At 42.1% G+C, this 18,318-nt stretch overlaps 1 protein-coding gene across 2 annotated transcripts in view; it reads right to left on the bottom strand.

The window, feature by feature from the left end:
* Window positions 1-18,318, bottom strand: part of LOC123969008 (vacuolar protein sorting-associated protein 13B-like) — a 324,425-nt gene that overhangs the window by 89,282 nt on the left and 216,825 nt on the right. For both annotated transcript variants that reach the window (XM_046046088.1, XM_046046087.1), the window contains exons 35-37: window positions 6,157-6,498; window positions 4,940-5,354; window positions 2,523-2,660 (exon numbers count right to left, since the gene is read on the bottom strand). In XM_046046088.1, coding sequence (XP_045902044.1) covers window positions 2,523-2,660; window positions 4,940-5,354; window positions 6,157-6,498 — 895 coding nt within the window. The remainder of the gene's footprint in view (window positions 1-2,522; window positions 2,661-4,939; window positions 5,355-6,156; window positions 6,499-18,318) is intronic.

Here is an 18,318-nt window from a genome sequence, read left to right as displayed (position 1 = left end):
AGTTGCAATCTCACACTGAGCCTGGATCCTGTCTGAGTCATTTGGGAGGGTGTTGTTTGTATGTGTGTGTACGTAAGGAGAATGAATGTGAGTGATTATGATTGAAGTTATCCTACTGAGACAAGGATAGCTCTGCTCTTTACTAGTTCAAGGGAAATACCTGACTGTAAATGTTGACATCTGTGATTCAACTAAACACTAGAATCAGATGTAACCACAGTATAATCTAATTATCTTTAGAGATATGACAGGCAGTAACCGGTTCAGTGACACATCCCGTTGTAAAATCAACACTGTTGGGATCATAGGGACCACACAAAGGTGAAGTTGTTCATTTGTGATCTTAACTGAACTTTTGCCATGCGAGTCCTTGAACTCAGTTTCCCAGGAACTACCTAGAGACCCAGCTGCAGCTTTGATTGGTCAATGACCTGTGACTTCAGACACCTTATTTAAAAAAAAGAAAAAGCGCAGCACAAGGTCTATTTCTTTTGCTTTTCCACTCTCTTCGTCTTGGCTCCCCTCCATATCTGGACGGACCCACCGACCACAGCAGCCTCCCAGCTTGACCAAGCGGACACCAAGAGGGACCTCTGATGTTCCAGCCGTGACACAAGGTCCTGCTTAAGACCCTGCACCCAGGTGAACAGACAGAGGGGCTGCACCCTGTCATCTGTATCACCACACAGCATACTGCAACTAACTAATTCTTCACCACCTGGCTCCATCTACAACCGACCCGCCAGCTAACATCTAGCAACACCAAAGCAACTTTCTTTCCTTACGGACTGGTAACGTACTGGGCATTGCATAGCTTCACATAGCTTAATTGCAATGTTAACTTGGTTAAGCACAGGACTTTTTAGCTTTTGTAAAAGTACAATGATATGTTTTCCATTGAAGTTTTATTGTCATGATCATTCTTAACATGAGATTTTGTAACCACAAATTAGTTAAAGATGCTATGCTTCACACAGACACACAGTCTTTGTATGCTAGCTAACTTCTTATAACTTGGCACCGTTACATAAATACACACACTCGGGAAATAGGACCATCCGAGGAACATCTGAATGCACCGTGAGCTGCTGGTTGCAATTCGCCACCCTCACCACTAGATGTCAATAAAACCTACACATTGAATCTTTAATGGTCATTTTGTAATAATAATTAATTTAATTGCTAACCAAAATTCTAAATAGATAGTTTAGTATATTTAATCAGACTGAATTAGGTAATTGGCTATCACTTTCTTTTATTGTGTCCCAAAGTGAATATAACTTAATTTATTAATTACTAAATAATAGTAATGATCATTATTATTACATTATTTAACATAAATCTTGATGCCATCTAAACCCTAATCCCCTTACAACACTCAAAATTTTGTAATTTCTAATAGATAAATAACCCAAGTGAAACTAAAGCTATTTCAATATTTTTATATATATTATTCTTTGAAAACAATAGCGCATCTACTGCTTCTCCTGTATACAGTGAATCCCCATCAGAAAGGAATTATATTTGCCATATGAGTTCAAAACCTGACTGACATTCTGATGTAATTCATGCTCGCTAATTTGACTGCTGGCGTCATCTGGAATGAGCAGAGGGGTAGATGGACATTGGTAGTGTGCGGCTGTACAGTGTGATTGCAGAGGTGTACAGAGAGCTGCATTGTGCTCTGTGGTGTGATTCCAGGTGGACAGAGAAGCTGAGGGCTTTCTGCTGACAGCAGGAAGAGATGCGTGTTGGGTGGGGAGGCTATACGCTTCCCCGAACCATCATTAATAACACCACAGTATCTGTTCATGATTGTATGCATGTGGAAGAAAGACTACATGTCAGTATGTCTGTAGTTGGATGTCGGTGTGTGTGTGTGTGTGTGTGTGTGTGTGTGTCTGCATCTGCAGCATCTGGCTTGGTGGGTTCAGGGAACTGAACTCTGAAGGATGTCCTGCGCCTACACACACTCTCTATGAAACCCTCATTGGGATAACAAGGTTGCACACACTCATGCACACAAAAGCCCACTCACCCTTTTATTCACTGCTGTTCTATTTGGGTATGATGTCAGCCACACCTTTAGGTCAACAACCTTTGCTTAAAGCTACTCATATGGATCTCATATCAGTCTAAAAATAAGCAACCAAACCCTGTAAAAGGCAGATCCACAGGAGCCTGACTTTACAAACACACACACACAATATAATCCTCAAGAGCTTGGAGGCTGCTGTTCAAAGTGAATAATATTAGCAATATCAGTGGCCTACTGTAGAAAACATCCGTAATGTCATTCAGACCATCATCATCTGATCACAGACAGCAGAAGTGTGTGTGTGTGTGCGTGCTCTTTCTGCTGAAATTGGATTAAATGTTAATGGATGCTTTAAGATAGTGAACAAGCATGTTATCTCTGAGGGACAGAAGTTATATGTGTTGAACAGTGCATTTGTGTGTGTGTGTGTGTGTGTGTGTGTGTGTGTGTGTGTGTGTGTATTTGCATCTAGTATGATCCCCACCTGGTCCGTTGAGAAAATCTTTGATCTGGAGGCAGAGCAGAGGCGGAGGGATGCCCGTTTTATTGTCTGCCTCTCCTGCTACTGTCTGCAGCCAAAACACATTGTAGTCCAGAGACTCTGGCAGAGCCTTTCCTGGGTCTGGACAAAAGATGAGGAGATTAAGAAAGACAAAGAAGAGGAGAAAGGGGGCAATGAAAAAGAAGAGAAGAGGACAGACAAAGAAATACATATTTAACATTAAGTTATTTGAAATTTACTAGTCTGTTAGACCTCCTTTGTGGTTATAATGCAGGGATGGCCAAACCTTTTTGATTGTGGGCCATATACAAAAAAGTCACAGGCAATAATCTGAAATTTTGGAGTCTTTTCGGTTCTACCATGTTTAACATAATTGAGGTAAATGTTTTCATCAACTAGTAATCCATCATTGTAGGTAGGGCTGACCCCAAATAGTCGAAGAGCCGATGCTTCGATGGACGTTGCTTGATTCGACTGCTAATCTCACAGTGGAATCTTCCCAGTGGCGTTATGAAAGTAGGATCATACCATATTATGATATATATGGTAATATATTACCATATCATTTTGGCTATATGTGGGAACTCAATGTCTCATTTTACATAGAACTACTGGTTTTCTCCCAATAAGTTAACATACAGCCTATTATGATATAAATTTCAACATATAATGCTGTAAATAAAAATGTGAAAAGAAAGAAGCTTTTGATAATTTTTTTTTTTTTTAAATGCGTGAATAAATCCAAATTTTTAACCCTAACCCTTAAGGTAGGGGGTGTTGGTGCACTTTAGCGTGTGTGTGTGTGTGTGTGTGTGTTTGTGTGGCAGATGAGGAAGAGAGCTGTGCCTGTGTTGTGCCGAGTTGTCCGCACCTCGCGGGACGTTCGAATCATTTATCACCATTGATGAACACCACAAAGAATATTATCTGTTTTTAAACAGGAATAGACCTTTGAGGAACCGTGGCTTGCATGTGCAATTGTTGGCCGCATGGCATGCACGCAAAACTCTGACCAGTGAATAGCAGACGAGCAGAAAGAAAAGAGTAAATAATAAGCCTCCGTTTAGCTGTAAATGTCCAGTGTAAGTTGCAGTGAGTAATGAACAGAGACTGTAACTCTGCAGCTTCTCAAGATTAAAGCGTGTGTAACCCCACCCCAGCCGCACAAAAACACATGATTCGATAACTATATGATTCTATAAGAAAGACTTGACAATTCTGATTCGACTATATTAATCCTTAGTCGGGACAACCCTAATTGTAGGTCAAGTAGTTGTTCAAAAGGGCTGCGCCTCTAGCGTTCAGATAAAAGCCTTGATTCCATCGGGCACAGCTCTATAACGTTGCATCTGTTCCGTCCTCCACACAGCTTCCTACCGCACAGGGAGCATTTCAGCGGCAGAGCGTTTTGCCTGTCTGATTTTGCTGACTTGCTGACTGTGTTGATTTGGTCATTTGTCATTGATGTTTATGCTTCCTTTATGGGTTAAATTGTTTCCTTTTTTTTGTCTGTTTTAATTGTGTTTATAGTTGATATCCATCGGGAGTCCGCACAGGGTGTTTTATGTAGATAGATTCTCTATGCAGTTGTATGTGTCCGACTTCCTGCCTGACTTAATGAAGCTTCATTCAAAAATACACTAGGCGTTAGGGGTGTGCGATATTACGATATTAGATCGTGAACAATTAAAATGCTTCCACAATCTGCCTTTTCAAATAGATTGTTAGTATTGTGCTACAATGCACAACCTATCAATTTAGTTCTGTGGCTACACACGCAGTTGACAGCTGCTCTGTCAAAAATGCAAGTAAGCAGCCTCGCTGCGTCCTCAGCAGTCTACAAAGGCAACACTTTAACTGTTGGCCGTCATCAAATTAACTTTAAAGTTCCCTGTGTCCCCCGGCTGCTCTGCCTCAACTCTATGTGATTTATGGATAGCCTATTGGTTTTAGCTAACTCAGCCCGCACTGGGAGCTTGGATCACCAGGGGAGTGTATCGTGTTTAACGTTACACCTCTAATCAAGCACTGGAGGTTTTCAGGCCAGGATAATGTCAACGAGCGGCGCCGGATTAGGCACCAGAACTGGAGCCAAGCGAGCGGGCAACGAAACGGCATTCCGCAGCCTCCCAGTAAACACGGCATGAATGGGACCAAACACAGAGAACAACAGGGAATATAGTTTCCCCCACCCCTACTAGGCGTGAGTTCTCCTAAGAGCAGAGCGGAGAGCCGCTTATAAAAAGTGCCAAGGTGCATCTGGTGGAATCACAAACATTGTCTAGAATGGCCGAGATCAGCCCTGACAGCGACATCTAGTGTTTAAACAAGGGCAAAAGGCCATTTCAAATCGGGCAGTGGGTCACACTTTGCCATTCTCCTCTCCTGATCTCTCTTACCTAAGCACTTGTAGTCAGAAGCAACTCCTCTTAAGGCCACGTCAAAAACAGACAGCTCCATCCTCTGCTTGCGGTGGTGGCAGCTGAGCAGTGCAGAAGGTTGCATCACCTGGAGGTACAGGAGAGGTTCCAGCACCTGGTCCCCAGCCCCTCTTCTCCCTGGCTGCCTCACTATGGTCACACCCAGTGCTTGGCGAGCTGAGGAGCGGCTGGGAGTTGGCAAGCCGTCGAGGGAGAGCAAGCTTCCTCTTAACAGCGGGGAGGCTGGTTGGGAAGTGTTGCTGTTTAGGATGTCCTCAGCGGTCAGGCCAGCAAGGGAAACCTGGGCAGCTGGAGCAGGGTCTGGAGTTGGGGAGGCCGAGGCTGGAGGAGATTCAGTCAGGATCTCAGGCTGGTTGAGAGCACTTTTTCCAACCTGAAGTAGATGCATTCAGGTCATTTAGTACTGTGTCAAGCCTCATTTTACACAAAATTCACTAAAACTATTTGAGGCATTGATTCAATAAGATGCTTAAAAACATTACTTGGTCAATCATAACTCGCATGCAGTTTATACATTTACTTCTGATTTTATCCATATACATCGAATCACTGTTTGGAGGAACTGGCTGTTCACAATAACACGTTGTACCAAATAAAATGGCCTCTCAGTGTAGATGTGAGCAAATAGACATTTTCATTACCAGAAATCAAAACTTCACAGTTCTAAATGCCTGTGACAACTACAGTATGTGTTTGTTATTGTATTTTGGACAGTGTTGCGCTGGTGCCCAGAATTCTTTCACTTCCTTATCTGCTTAGATCACACTACACCTGACTAAGTGTAAGGAGCAGTTTTTTAATACACATCATACATAAACATTCAAAGTCTTCAGTTAGCTAGATGGGCAGTGGCAGATTGAAGGGGACAGCATAGTGACTAACTGTACTATGAAAATCCATGTTAGAGTATAAAACCCGTCATTACATTGAATTAAATTTAGTTAGAGGAATTAGGACTATTTGAAATGACTCATCAACAACATAAAGTCATTTTTAAGTTGATTTGAAAACTGTGTAATTGTAATATTTTGTACTCATACACCACTATAATCCTCACATAAATGACACAACCTGTTATTGTGTACGGTAAGAATAATTATACACACATAGACAACTGACAAATCCAGGAACTGACTCATGAGAGAGCGCTTCCATGTCACAGGCCTTTTGTTTACCTTATCCCCGGGCTCTTTTTTCTCTGGTGTGCTGGGGGTGTCCGACGAAGAGGGAAGGGCCTTCGGGGGACTGGAGCAAGCATAGGTCATGACAGACAGCCTACTAGCGGTGAGAAAAATGTCGAAAGGGATGAAGCTAAGGTTCTTGGTGATGGTGGATTTGTGGGAGGGCCTAGCAATGCAGTGGTGGCTGGCCCCACATTGCTGCTCTATTTGGACGATGCGAATGCGAGCACTGTCACTGCCAAAACCGCTGTCCTGCCCAGTCCCACTGTGACGTGATGAGGAGTCAACAGATGCCGCAGGGTCCCGACTGCCCCGCTTCTGCTCATATCGACGCACCTGTACACAGAAACAGTGAAAGGTAAGGCCGTGTTCACACTCATGGGCAGGAGAAAGTGGCCTCACTGTAATAAAGTGCTCTACTTTCCCTAACTTTATAGGTACTATAAAGAATAACTATAGATTTTTATGCTATTTGAGCAACAGTGGTTTTCAAGCACAATAATAAAATCGAAAAAGAAGATAACACTTAGCAGCAGGAGATAATCTATCAGAGATTCTGAATCTAGGAAAAATGTGTAACTTGTACGTATTGTTTGTACTGTCCAGTTTTCTAAGTGGTGGCTAATGCAGTTTCCACACATCTGTTCTGTTTTCATTTCTGTTTTTTTCTTCTGATTTCTGTGATAGTTGAACAGTGAGATCATGATGCGAGATACACCCTTAAAAAAGGAGTTACTCAATGACCTAAATAAAAAAATCAACTATAAAAACCATCAATATCATCCCTAAATTGAATCACAAGTCCATACACGCACGCACACACTCACACTCTCTCTCTCTAAAGGGCAGCTGCTACCCGTGTAACTACACACCTCTAAACATGTGCAACAGCTTGACAAATGTGATGAACATGAGAATTCAATTTGCATTAAAACAAACTGCTTTATCTCAAACCAAACCAAGATGCTGTGTTAGAACTGCATCAAATAAAAATGGATGAGACCTTTTTTTTGCTGCAAAGTTTGTTTCTTGTTTGGATCCTGACTTTACAAGAGGACACAAACCAAATAACTCGCTTGATTGAAACCATGGACAAATTGACCAAAGAAGGAGAGCATCATATAGCCACAGAGACATTAAAGGCATGCTCTGGGACTTTTTCTGTGGTTTTAAAATCATTCTGCACTTCTTTCAATATTGGAAATGCCTGTAAAAAAGGGCCTCACCCCTGCAAATCGAATTGTTTCGTGCAGTGACTGCGGTATTGTGTATGAAGCAGCCGAGATTTTATGCTTGGCTCCAACTAACGGATGTCAGGAGAGTTCCAGTTGTTGGGGCAATAAAAAAGCTTTCAGTGACAGATGATATAAATCAATGTGAGTAGGTTGTTGGGTTTCAAGCGACAATGAAAACAGGCATCTTCATTCTGCTACCAAAGCATGCCATCTACAAGACTATAAAGAAGCAGCAACTGGCTCCCATGCGACAGGAACGAGACAAACATATAAAACTAAACGCTACCTACCAAATAATAAATTACTGTTTATATAGAACTGACATGTGTGGGTAAAAAAAGATGGAATAAACAGAATCGTTTCAAAATGTCCCAAGCACAAGGGAAATATTATGTAGATACTGAGCAAATACAATTCAAACCACCCCCACAAATATACAGGCATACAGAGACTGACAGAAAGACACAGGTGAATTTATAAGAAAAGGGAAGGCAAAGAGGGCACCCGTAAACATGTAGGCTGTTTCAGTTTAAACAACCACTGCATCACATCAATTAGATACTCCTCTTACAGGCTTGTCAGGTGCATCATGAAGAGGACTCAAGCCATCCATCCATGTAAATGGGTACAAAGTTGGGTTCAATTAGCTACCACTGTCTTTTGAGACATGATTATGATCCACTGAAAAATCGAGGACCGAATGGAGACCAAAGGTATGTCCCATCTTATTCCACCCTCTCCTGCTCCAACCTGCACATGGTTGCGATTACAGTATGTACTCTCAGCTTCCCCCCCTCCCCCCAACCGACTCCACGAGAATTTTAAATGTATATTATTGCTGTGGCGGAGATAGTGTTTCAAGACCTCCAGGCAAATACTAAACCCACTGGCAGCACATTAGACAGAATACTTGACTTATTAGATATTTCCTATTCTAAACAGTGTCATCAAAGGCTAAGAACAAGAGCCATATAAAACGCCGCGGCATGCCCGCCCGCCCGCCTGCCTGTTCTGTTCTGTTCTGTTCGTCCAGGCTCATGTGTGGGGCGGCTTCCATAGGATCGGCCCTGCCAGATCCCTCTCCTTTCCCTGGCCTAATGAGGACAGGATGTGTGCACTTCTTTTTTGTAGAAATGTAAGATTTTCCAAGCAATGGTGAGGGGAGAGAAGGCAGAAAAGGGCCTGGACCTGTCTCCATGTGTGTTGTGTTAAGCGGGTGAAACTTGCATTGAGGTAAGGAGGTATTTGAAAAGGTATTCAGCAAAGGCAAAATGTCCACTCCAAGAAGCGCCCCACGTTAGAAGGGACAAATAAGCTGCACAGCAGCTGGGAAAATGCAAGAGCCAGGAGAAACTGCCAGATACTCTTTATGCTTCTCTGTCCCTCTTCCCAAGCTTAGGCTGTACACATGCATTTACAATTACAGCAAATACCCCGTCTTCTCTTTAACCACCACTACTAACAGAGTGCCCCCTAAGCAAATTCTTGGTCTATATTTAGATGTGCTTACAAGTGGAATAACGGATAATAGGGAACACAATTGGGGGTGTAGAGGAAAAGAGACAATGAGAAAACATACCACAGTACACAGTTGATCATATAGTTTGAATCAATGCATGCAATCAGTGCATTCACAAACATGTATACATAAACACACATGAAGTCAGTTGCTTTGCCAGGGTTTGATCTCAGCTATAGTTTTAAAGCACGTAAGTGCATTCCTTCATGTGTTTGTGGGCTTAGTTATATTCCCACTGTACTTACTCACTGTAAAAGAGAACAGGTATACAGAGAAAACATAAACCTATGGCTCTGTAGTCTATATGCTTTAACCTTTCGCCAATTTATTCATTGACAGAGGGCAATAAATTTAGAATACAAACATGCACTGTAGCTGCAGGCCTGGTCCCAGCTGAAATCCCCTTTTCCTACCATTACTTTCTATTATATTATATAATGGCTGCACTGAAGCGCTGTTTCCAGATCCCAATGCAATCTTTCTCTGGACTTAGTTGATCATGATCATGAATGTGCGACTATACACACATACCACCCCCCACCCCCCAACGGCCAATCATGAGGTCATCCTCTCAGAGTCTCTAGGCAGAACATTCTGGAAAATGGAGGATAATCCCAAAAGTGTTAAACCATGAGTCTCCCAAGTGCCAATCATATCAGAGTGCATCTGTACGACTTCTGACCCCCGGTTCTGTCAGCGTAACTCAGAACAGCTTGGCTAGAGGAAGGCTAATATGCGGAAGCAAATGTCACATCATCCAAATGCCACCCGTTTACAGTGTTGGCTGGCTAGTCGAATATGACAGCATAGCTTTTACATCTGAATACCACATATGCAGCTGATTGCTTCCAGATGAATGAGAAGTAGGTTGCAATTCAGGTTCAGAGATCAGGGAACATGAAAATCTGGATGTTTTAAGATGGTAGAGAAGTCCATGGTAGTCGACAGGAAAGAATATAATAAATAAAGTCAAAGTAACTGTAGGTGACTATTATTCCTTTCAGAAGGGTCCATTTAACAGCCACATATTCTGTGTCTGAAGCCAAATTATATAATAAAAGCTTCCAGGGTGCCCAAGCTTACTACATTTTAAGGATGACACAAAATAAGATTTTTTAAACCCACTACTAGCCTGTATGTTTTAAGACATACTGTATGAATCAACTGCATGACAAATTATAAAATACCACTAAAAGCACATGACAGAAACACAGTGTGGTTATGACAGCAGGAATCGATACTGAATAGTTAAATGTCTGTTAGAGAATAGGTTGGCTGAGTGACATCACTGGGAAGTGACAACAGTGCTAATTGTCATTGAGGCAGCGGAATAAAAAGAAGTTTAACATTACACATACAGTATTGAGTGAAATAGGTCAGCAACTTGACATTGTTAGAGAATTACGAAGTTGTTCAAAGTAAACTTGACGTATGAGGACAGAGGTGTTACAGACGTCCAGAAACACTACAACTATATCATGTTTTCTTCCACAAAAAAAAGTTACTGCACATGTATTGTGTTTCCATTTCTGGCTGTTACCTCCTCAGGTTTTCGAATCATGGTAAAATATATGCTTGTTTATTAACTTTAACAGATATGACAGTTACTGTGGAGAGAAAACAAGCTGCAATTAGTAGCATTTTTTGAACTAAATGAAACCAGTGGCAGGCGGTTGCAGTAGTCATAGTAGTCAGGTGAGGTCAGCTTGGGAACGGAGCTGCTTTTCATGTTTATAATGATGAAAAATTGGTTAATGTTTATCACAGTTTTCCCATGTTCCCTTGTAACTCCAGTAGAATTCCCATTGAAAAACATGGAAGTCATATTATTAAATCTTTTTGACAGAACTATTCAGTTGAGCTACTTACTTGCTGGGCGCCTGCATGGAAATTAACTTCTGTATCTCGACTCCATCAGAGTTTACAGGTTAGGATCCTGCTGTGCTACCCACTATTGTTTACCAGAACCATAAAGCTGATAACAGGCCTCTGTGCTTTTGTGCTGATTGAGGAAAACCTCAATGCAAAAATACCTCATCTTAATCAAAAATAATAACAATAATACTTAACCAAATACCACAAAGGCCGCAATTCATTCTCTCATTTTCTTGAGGAAAACAGAGGGGGGAAGACATTTATAATATGAAGTCACCGCTCTTTGTACGCCATAACAGCGTTCACAAAGCAAAAAAGGGCATCAAAGGCAGTCATTTAATACATTCAACTTTGTTTCAAAAACAAAGGCAACCTGCTATGCACTTCAACTGAACCACAACAAAGAAGCAATGGAAGGTCGCGACCCCGGAGCTTGCAAATGGATGGCGAGCGCTCCAGAGTGACTGTCAACTGTATTTTAAACACAGTGTACTCCAAAGCTCTGGGCGCAGAGTGGGGCCATTTTAACAAGCTCCCTCCACCCAGTAATGCTGGTGGGTGGGTTCACTCCTCCAGGGTTTAACAGCATGTTTCTCAAAGGACCATGAGAAATAATGTCCTTTCCGTTCTCCCTTCAGTCCAGGCCCCGAAGCATCTTTCCTTAATTCCTCAATCTGTGCTTTGGACAGAGTTAGAGAAATAACAATGAGAGAATATTTTGCTTATCATGTCAGACACCCTCTTGTTCCCCAGATGCCACGTACACGACATACAGGGGGGAAAGGAAACATCCGTGGGACAGTAATAATTTATGCATGTTGACATTCCTAAAGCGCTGGGTCAGTTGGACCACTTTCCAGCCGGAAAGACCTACTGGAGTAGAAGTGAAGAAAGGCGAGGAGTGAGTATGACATGGCTGGTCTAAATAGAGGAATGCCTGTGAAACACCTAACTGAAAAAATAAAGGAAAGATGAACAGATGAGAAAACACGAACATACTGATGATGTTCTTCTGTTTTCAGCTGCTTTACAGCTTGGAAAAGCCCTGGCTCTAAAACAAAGATGCAAAATGATAATGGCTGGAGAATGAAAAGAAAAATTGTGAAAGAGTGAGTTAATGTGGTCCATCTGGGGAACTACAGTATGCTGCTCAACAAAAACCTGGCTCTTGGAGATGTGGCGGTGAACTTCAAAACCGGTTCTCTCCTACCCATACATACAACATTAGTTTGCTTACAAATATTTTGCACCAAATAGAATGTGGATTTGCTGTTGCTTTGTAAAGCAGAGCTGGACACAGAGCTCTGACATTCAGCAGGCAGCAGTGTTGCGCTCAACACGTTGAGCTTCAGACCGAGGCCTTCCCTGTATAACTCCAAGCTTTCAAAGGAGCACGCCAAACCCACCATGCCCCGCTCGTAAGCTTTGGCAATCAAGAATGATTTAAAAGGTCTGACAGACACCACCCTCAAAGCTCAACAGGAGACTTATTGCTTCAGTTATCGTCAACAGATCCACCAATCTAAACCAAAACCCTGATTCAGGTCCACCAATCAAATCCAATGCTTGGGTTAGGGGTGATTGTGAGGACACGCAGGAATTACCCCATATCTCTACAATAACACTGGCTGTTAGTATAAGCAGGTTGAGATGTAGTTGCATTAGTCAGTGAAGGAAGTGTTCAAAAATGCCAGAAAACATTTTCTAGATTAACACCACAAGCGTGTTAGTGAAAACAAACAAGGGGAAAAGAGGCTCAACCGTCATGATGTAAGTATTCAGAAATGATACACAGACTTTCTCTGCTCATCCGACATAATCTCTTGGCTGGAACAGGATGCTGCTGAATGGACCAAAGGCTTCCATCATGAATGATAAACAAGATATCAGCCATATGGTAAACAAAATGGGGACGGTAAAGACGCTGGCAATTTATGATAAGGACTAAAGCTAAATGAAGAACTTGGCAGAACAAATGTGGCTAATAAATGGATGAACATGTACATGTAATACAAAAACATCTACTGTAAGTAACTATTTGTCTTAGAACCCCACACAACTGCAACCAGACACCTAACATTTTATTTGGTAATAGATTAAATTAAGGCAAAAGCCAAATGTGGAAAAGGGTGTGATCAGAAGACACACAACCACAAAGGTGAACGTAAATGAAAGCACCCCTGGGGCATGTCTTAATTGCTGTGATCCTGTCCTCCATAGAAGCATAGAGTCATCATCAGACTTTCTTTTGTCCGCTCTTCTTTCTTGGCATGGGAATGAAGTAGAGGACAACTGGCTCTCATTAGCTGCCACTGTCCCTATTTAGTTTTGAGATTTATTTGGAGGCAATATTCAGATCTAATATTCAGGTTCCAGTGTTTACACATGCCAAGAGTCCCTGAATGAGGTGGGTTTAATGGGGACAGTGGCGTCTCAAAGTTGTGGGTAAGCTACTGTGAGAAATCCTGCATGTGAGTGCAATGCATGTTTGCGGTATGTTTCATTTGCATTTGCAATTTGACTATTAATTGTGTCTTTGGTCCTGTAAGGTCACTGACTCAATGTAATTGTTCTTTCATTTCATCACTGTTTAGTGGGTAAAGCAAAGTGTGGCAATGTGCCCCATTTCACAGGCACGCACATAGCGAAAACACATCCTCAGTACAACAGAGAGCCACACAGCAGAGTAATCATCAGGTTTCAGCCTGGCCCTCAAGATCACTCATCCAAGCTTTCAACTTAACATCATTAGCTTTGGCATTATGTTTTCAAAAAACAAACAAAAAAAGAGACTTCAAACTGCATTGTCTTCAGTATGGACTTGGTGGTTCACGAAAGCAGACGTCTGAGACTTCAAAAAGCAGTGGAGATGCCTTTCATTAGGTCATAAAGTGTTCTTCTGTAGCGCCTCCCTGCGCTGCCTGGCGGCCATGTCTGTATTCTCTGCTTTAGTAACAAGGTCATGGGCAAACAGCAACAGCAGGGAAAACAACAGCGACCTGAGGTGAGATGAGGCCGTTTGGAGCAGGACAGGGTGGGAGGTGTAGGCTTGGGGGTGGGGGGCAGATGAGCCCCAGGTGGTCTGCTGAGGACCGTGAACGATGCTGCTGTGATCAGCCCACACCCTGGGGAGCCAGCACACAAACACTCGCTAGCACACAACAGCCTGTATATACATTCAGAAACAAGCACTCACAACTGCGCATATGTGCACACAAACGAACATGCACAATGTAAGATTGCATACAAATTCAAAGCGAAGCGTGAAGACAAGAACACTCCTGGCTCGCTGTCTATTTACAGAGCTGAAATTAGAAGAGGAGGATTGAAGTAATCTTCCTTTAATTTCTCTCTGGATGTGCTCCCAGGGCTGAGTGAGACAAAGGCTCTGATGTGCAGTATGTAAGGTTCTCAAAGGAGAATTATGTAAGACCCCCTGTCCCCTCATCTGTGTTAGCGAGAAGGGCCTCGATAAGGGGGATATAGTGGACAAGGCTAGAGGACACATCAGTACAAGAAAAGATAAAAGTTAAACTACAGAAGAAAAAGCTAAGCTGACTGAAAAAAACAACCTGCAGATTTGAGAAAACTAAAAGAGAAGAAAAACTTCAGGTGTTTAAGACAATCACTTGGTTGCACTGGTGGGATTCAGAAGTAAAATTTAACATGGGTGGAACACCTGCTATCCCTTAAACTGCAAAACTAATTTATTACACACATGAGTCTTTTTCTGTTCTGGCAATTCAAAATGCTGCAACTCAAATGAAGACATTATCAAGAACTGATTTTAGTTAGTGGACTATTCCAAGTGTTGGAATATGTGAGGTGCATCTGATGATTCATCATCTGACCCACTGGAGCAGCTCCAAACAGACAAACTGAAACAGGTGAGGTATAAAATCAAGCCCACCTCTTGATTATCCAAACCATCTGAGTTATGTTTTTGAGTTGGGTCTCAAGTAGCTATATGGCACCTATCTGTGCATATCGATCATTGCCTAGACATCATTTGGGTTTACATGCCCCTATCAGGTTTCAGGGCCAGTAATAAGCCTCAAGTACAAAGACATCAATCATTTTGCACATACATTCATAGATAGCACTTGAGGTATACATGGAATAATGTTTGGTTCTTCGAACATGCACTTGAAATCTTAAGCAAACACCCACTTAAGAAACAGATTTAACAGTTAGGGATACAACTAATGACTAATTTCCATTATTAACTTATGTCTCTTTAAATAACTGATCAATTGTTTTTTCTATGAACTGTGTATAATAGTGAAAAATTATCATCCCCATTTTCCAAAGCCTTAAAAAAGTCCATGTTTTGCTCTACCATCAGTTAAAACAACTCAATTTATTATGATAAGAGAGACATTGCAGCCAATATTCACAAATGAGAACTTTGAAAAAAAAATTTGTGATGAATTTGTTGTAAAATTGCTCAATCAACTAATCACTTGAGAACTATATGAAATAATGGGCAGCTCTGACTGAGACTGAATGCGGGGACTCACATTATTTACTATGTTACCCCTATGTGACCTGGATAACACAGTAACAGAGAGATATGGAAAAAAGAAAATGTGCCTGCACCAATGGAAAATCCTACAAAAGCCTGCAATGATGTGTGAATTTTGTTTTAGGGTAAATATTTAGTTTAATGCGAGCAGTCCAAGAGGAACTCAGTAGTTCTCCAGTAAACCACAGGGCTTGAAAAATCACAGTGAGGAAGAAGCAGATACCGTACATTTATATAGTCAATGCAAACATTTACATCCACATACATGTATGTACGCACATGCAACTCCTCACGAAGGCCCCCCCCAACACTTTTAACACACCATACAAGTTACAGAGAGAACCCAATACTCTCCATCACCTGTTTTTCTAGGTGGAATCTTGCTTATACAGGTGTAGAGGGGAAAAAAATCTGTTTCCTCTTTTCACCTCTTCAGACAAAAATTCTGGGCTTTTTCACTGAACAAAGTCTACTCTGGTGTGTGTACATATGTGTCTGTACTAGTTGGCCTGGTGTGCCCCGCTTTTACTAGTCCCATGGGTGTGTGACCCCGTTTCCCTCGCAGGCAGAAAGAGAGGGCACTCCTGACTCCTCCTCACCTGAGTCGACACCCGATCCCAGGGTTCACTGTGGGGGCCCCTCTGCCTCTCCTCAAAGGCATCGTTTGTTTCCAGGCTCTAATAAAATTCCACCCTTCATGATTTTATCTGGAGTTTTCACGCCAATTTTGCCAAAGCCGATTGAGGAGAGAGCAAATTCAGCTGCTACTGATCTCAAATAGATTGAGTTTCCAAGGGTCCAAATTAAGAATGTGCCACAGTTATGTTTTAAGAAGAAGGTTGGTTGTGGTGCTGGGGCTGAACAGGGAAGGTGAGTTGTTATGACTGGCTGTCAATTAGCAGTTGATTCACACAGGAGGGTCAGTGAGACATGAACAGAAAAGGGGAAAAAAGATACGGTTTCATAACAAAAGAAGGGCAGCGAGATGAACACTGGCTATGAAAATATGTATGTTTAAGATAAGCTGAGACAACGACGCTTACTTAACAGATGTAAGGCAGCCAAAATGGAAAAGGAGATGGCTGTGCAGGGAGCCTTATTTATTATTACTCTCAGCAGCAACAGGGCGAAGGAAAAGAGTACTAAGCGGGATGGGAAGAGGTCAGGGTGAAAGGGATCTGGCACACAGAGGGTTAAAAACCAGGTTGATTGGTTAAGAGCTGACCTCTCAGGAACATCAGCTCCCACATTTACATACAAATACTTTGGACAGAGCCACGAATCAAAGCACAGACCGGATTCAGACTCTTTTTCTCACTGTGTCATGTCTCATCTCCATGGATAGGGAGGACCCTTACTCCTTGTTCCCTCTTGCATTCTCTGTCTCTGGTCTTCCTCTCTCAAGCTGTCACCACTCTCTTGCTACTCATCTCCTCTATTTCTTTTCCATGCCTGGGATTTTCACTCTCATCTGATGTCTCCCTATTTCTGTTGGCCAGCAGAGCACATAAAAGCTCCTCTGACACCTCACTGTCCTGGAAAGATCGGAGGTCGAGGGGAAAACTTCAGTTCTCAAAGCTCAACAGCTACGAGACAATATGAAACACTCATCACAAAGAGGAACGGTCTTGGAAATGGTTTACTTTAAACATACACAGACAAGAATCCAAGCCCCAGGTCGCTCACTGAGCCAAGCTTGTCAACAACACCATGGCTTAGATAAACCATCTTATTCGCTTTTGACATTCAGGTAATATTCCTACATGAATGAGAGCTAAATTGTTATACAAGGGGGCAGAATAGGTCACCAAGCTTCCATTCTCCCACAGTGTGACATTTAGTAGCATTTGGAGGGAAGACTGAGGTGCAGAAAGATCTTCATTTGTTTCACGGGTTTTTATTATTATTTATATTTTATTTATTTGCAAGCAAAAGTTAGTTTGGGGACATTTGAGGTCTCTTTACTGACTATTGATTGATACGTTACAAGATGACCTTTTTATCAAAAGACAAACAAAACGTTGAAAAGATTTGATTCTTCATTTGCTTCTCCAACTCTAAAATCTATGAAACAACAATACTAAAAAAGACTTTACTGTCCAAATGTATTTACCCATAGATGAGTGTGGTTGTGTGGACGGTGTGCACAAAAAACACATGCATCAGTAAAACACTGCCTCTTCCCCACCAATAACCTAAAACTGCTGTCCAAACCCACTGACAAACCAGCTACCGACCAGCATGTCTGTGCCTACTGTAAATTCACTTCTCACAGCTGTTCATCTTGTCTGGCGATCTACCCTGCTCTCTATAGTGCTGCATTAGTCTAGCTTTAGGTGTTTAAAACTACGCAGATGTAATTGTGCAGCAATATTATAATCTACAGCCTGTCAAATTCTATCTGTCTCCAGAGGAGGAACCCTCTCCACTGTCAGCCAGCTAGCTACTTAACTAGCCAGCTCTGGAAGGACTAACACTTTTCCAACCAGGAGCCGTGGCAGTCCCAAGGGGGAGAAAGAGATGAATGAGGGAAGACCAAGAGCATATGGGAAAGAGGGGCAAGTGATTAAAAGGGGGAATGAAAGAAGAGTTGGATGAAGGCTAAAAGATGCAGCAGATCGAGAATTAAGACAAAGTAGATGGTAGATAGAGATGCATATAGCCTCTCAATGTAAACTGATTTGGTAAGTGATACAAAAAGGAAGAAAAGAAAAGAAAAGGGGGGAGAGGAAGAATAGACATAAGGCAGGTAATGGGTGATTGAGAGGTTTTTCCCGATTTGTTTGCTAAAAATTGTAATTCAGCAGTTCCTGTGAGGTCTGATACCTTGTCTTGAATCTGAGTAATGCCTTATTGTGTTTTGAGTGCACTGGCATCAGTGTGTGTGTGTGTGTGTGTGTGTAGGTGTGTGTGTGTGTGTGTGTGTGTGTGTGTGTAGGTGCCCGTGTGCGCGCATGAGTATTGGAAGAAGTCTAAAGCCCTGTTTCCCATGCGTGTAATCA

Source organism: Micropterus dolomieu, linkage group LG03, assembly GCF_021292245.1.
Source record: "Micropterus dolomieu isolate WLL.071019.BEF.003 ecotype Adirondacks linkage group LG03, ASM2129224v1, whole genome shotgun sequence".
NCBI lineage: Eukaryota > Metazoa > Chordata > Actinopteri > Centrarchiformes > Centrarchidae > Micropterus > Micropterus dolomieu.
Note: the sequence above shows the minus strand (reverse complement) of the source record. Positions and strands in the feature narration are given on the sequence as shown.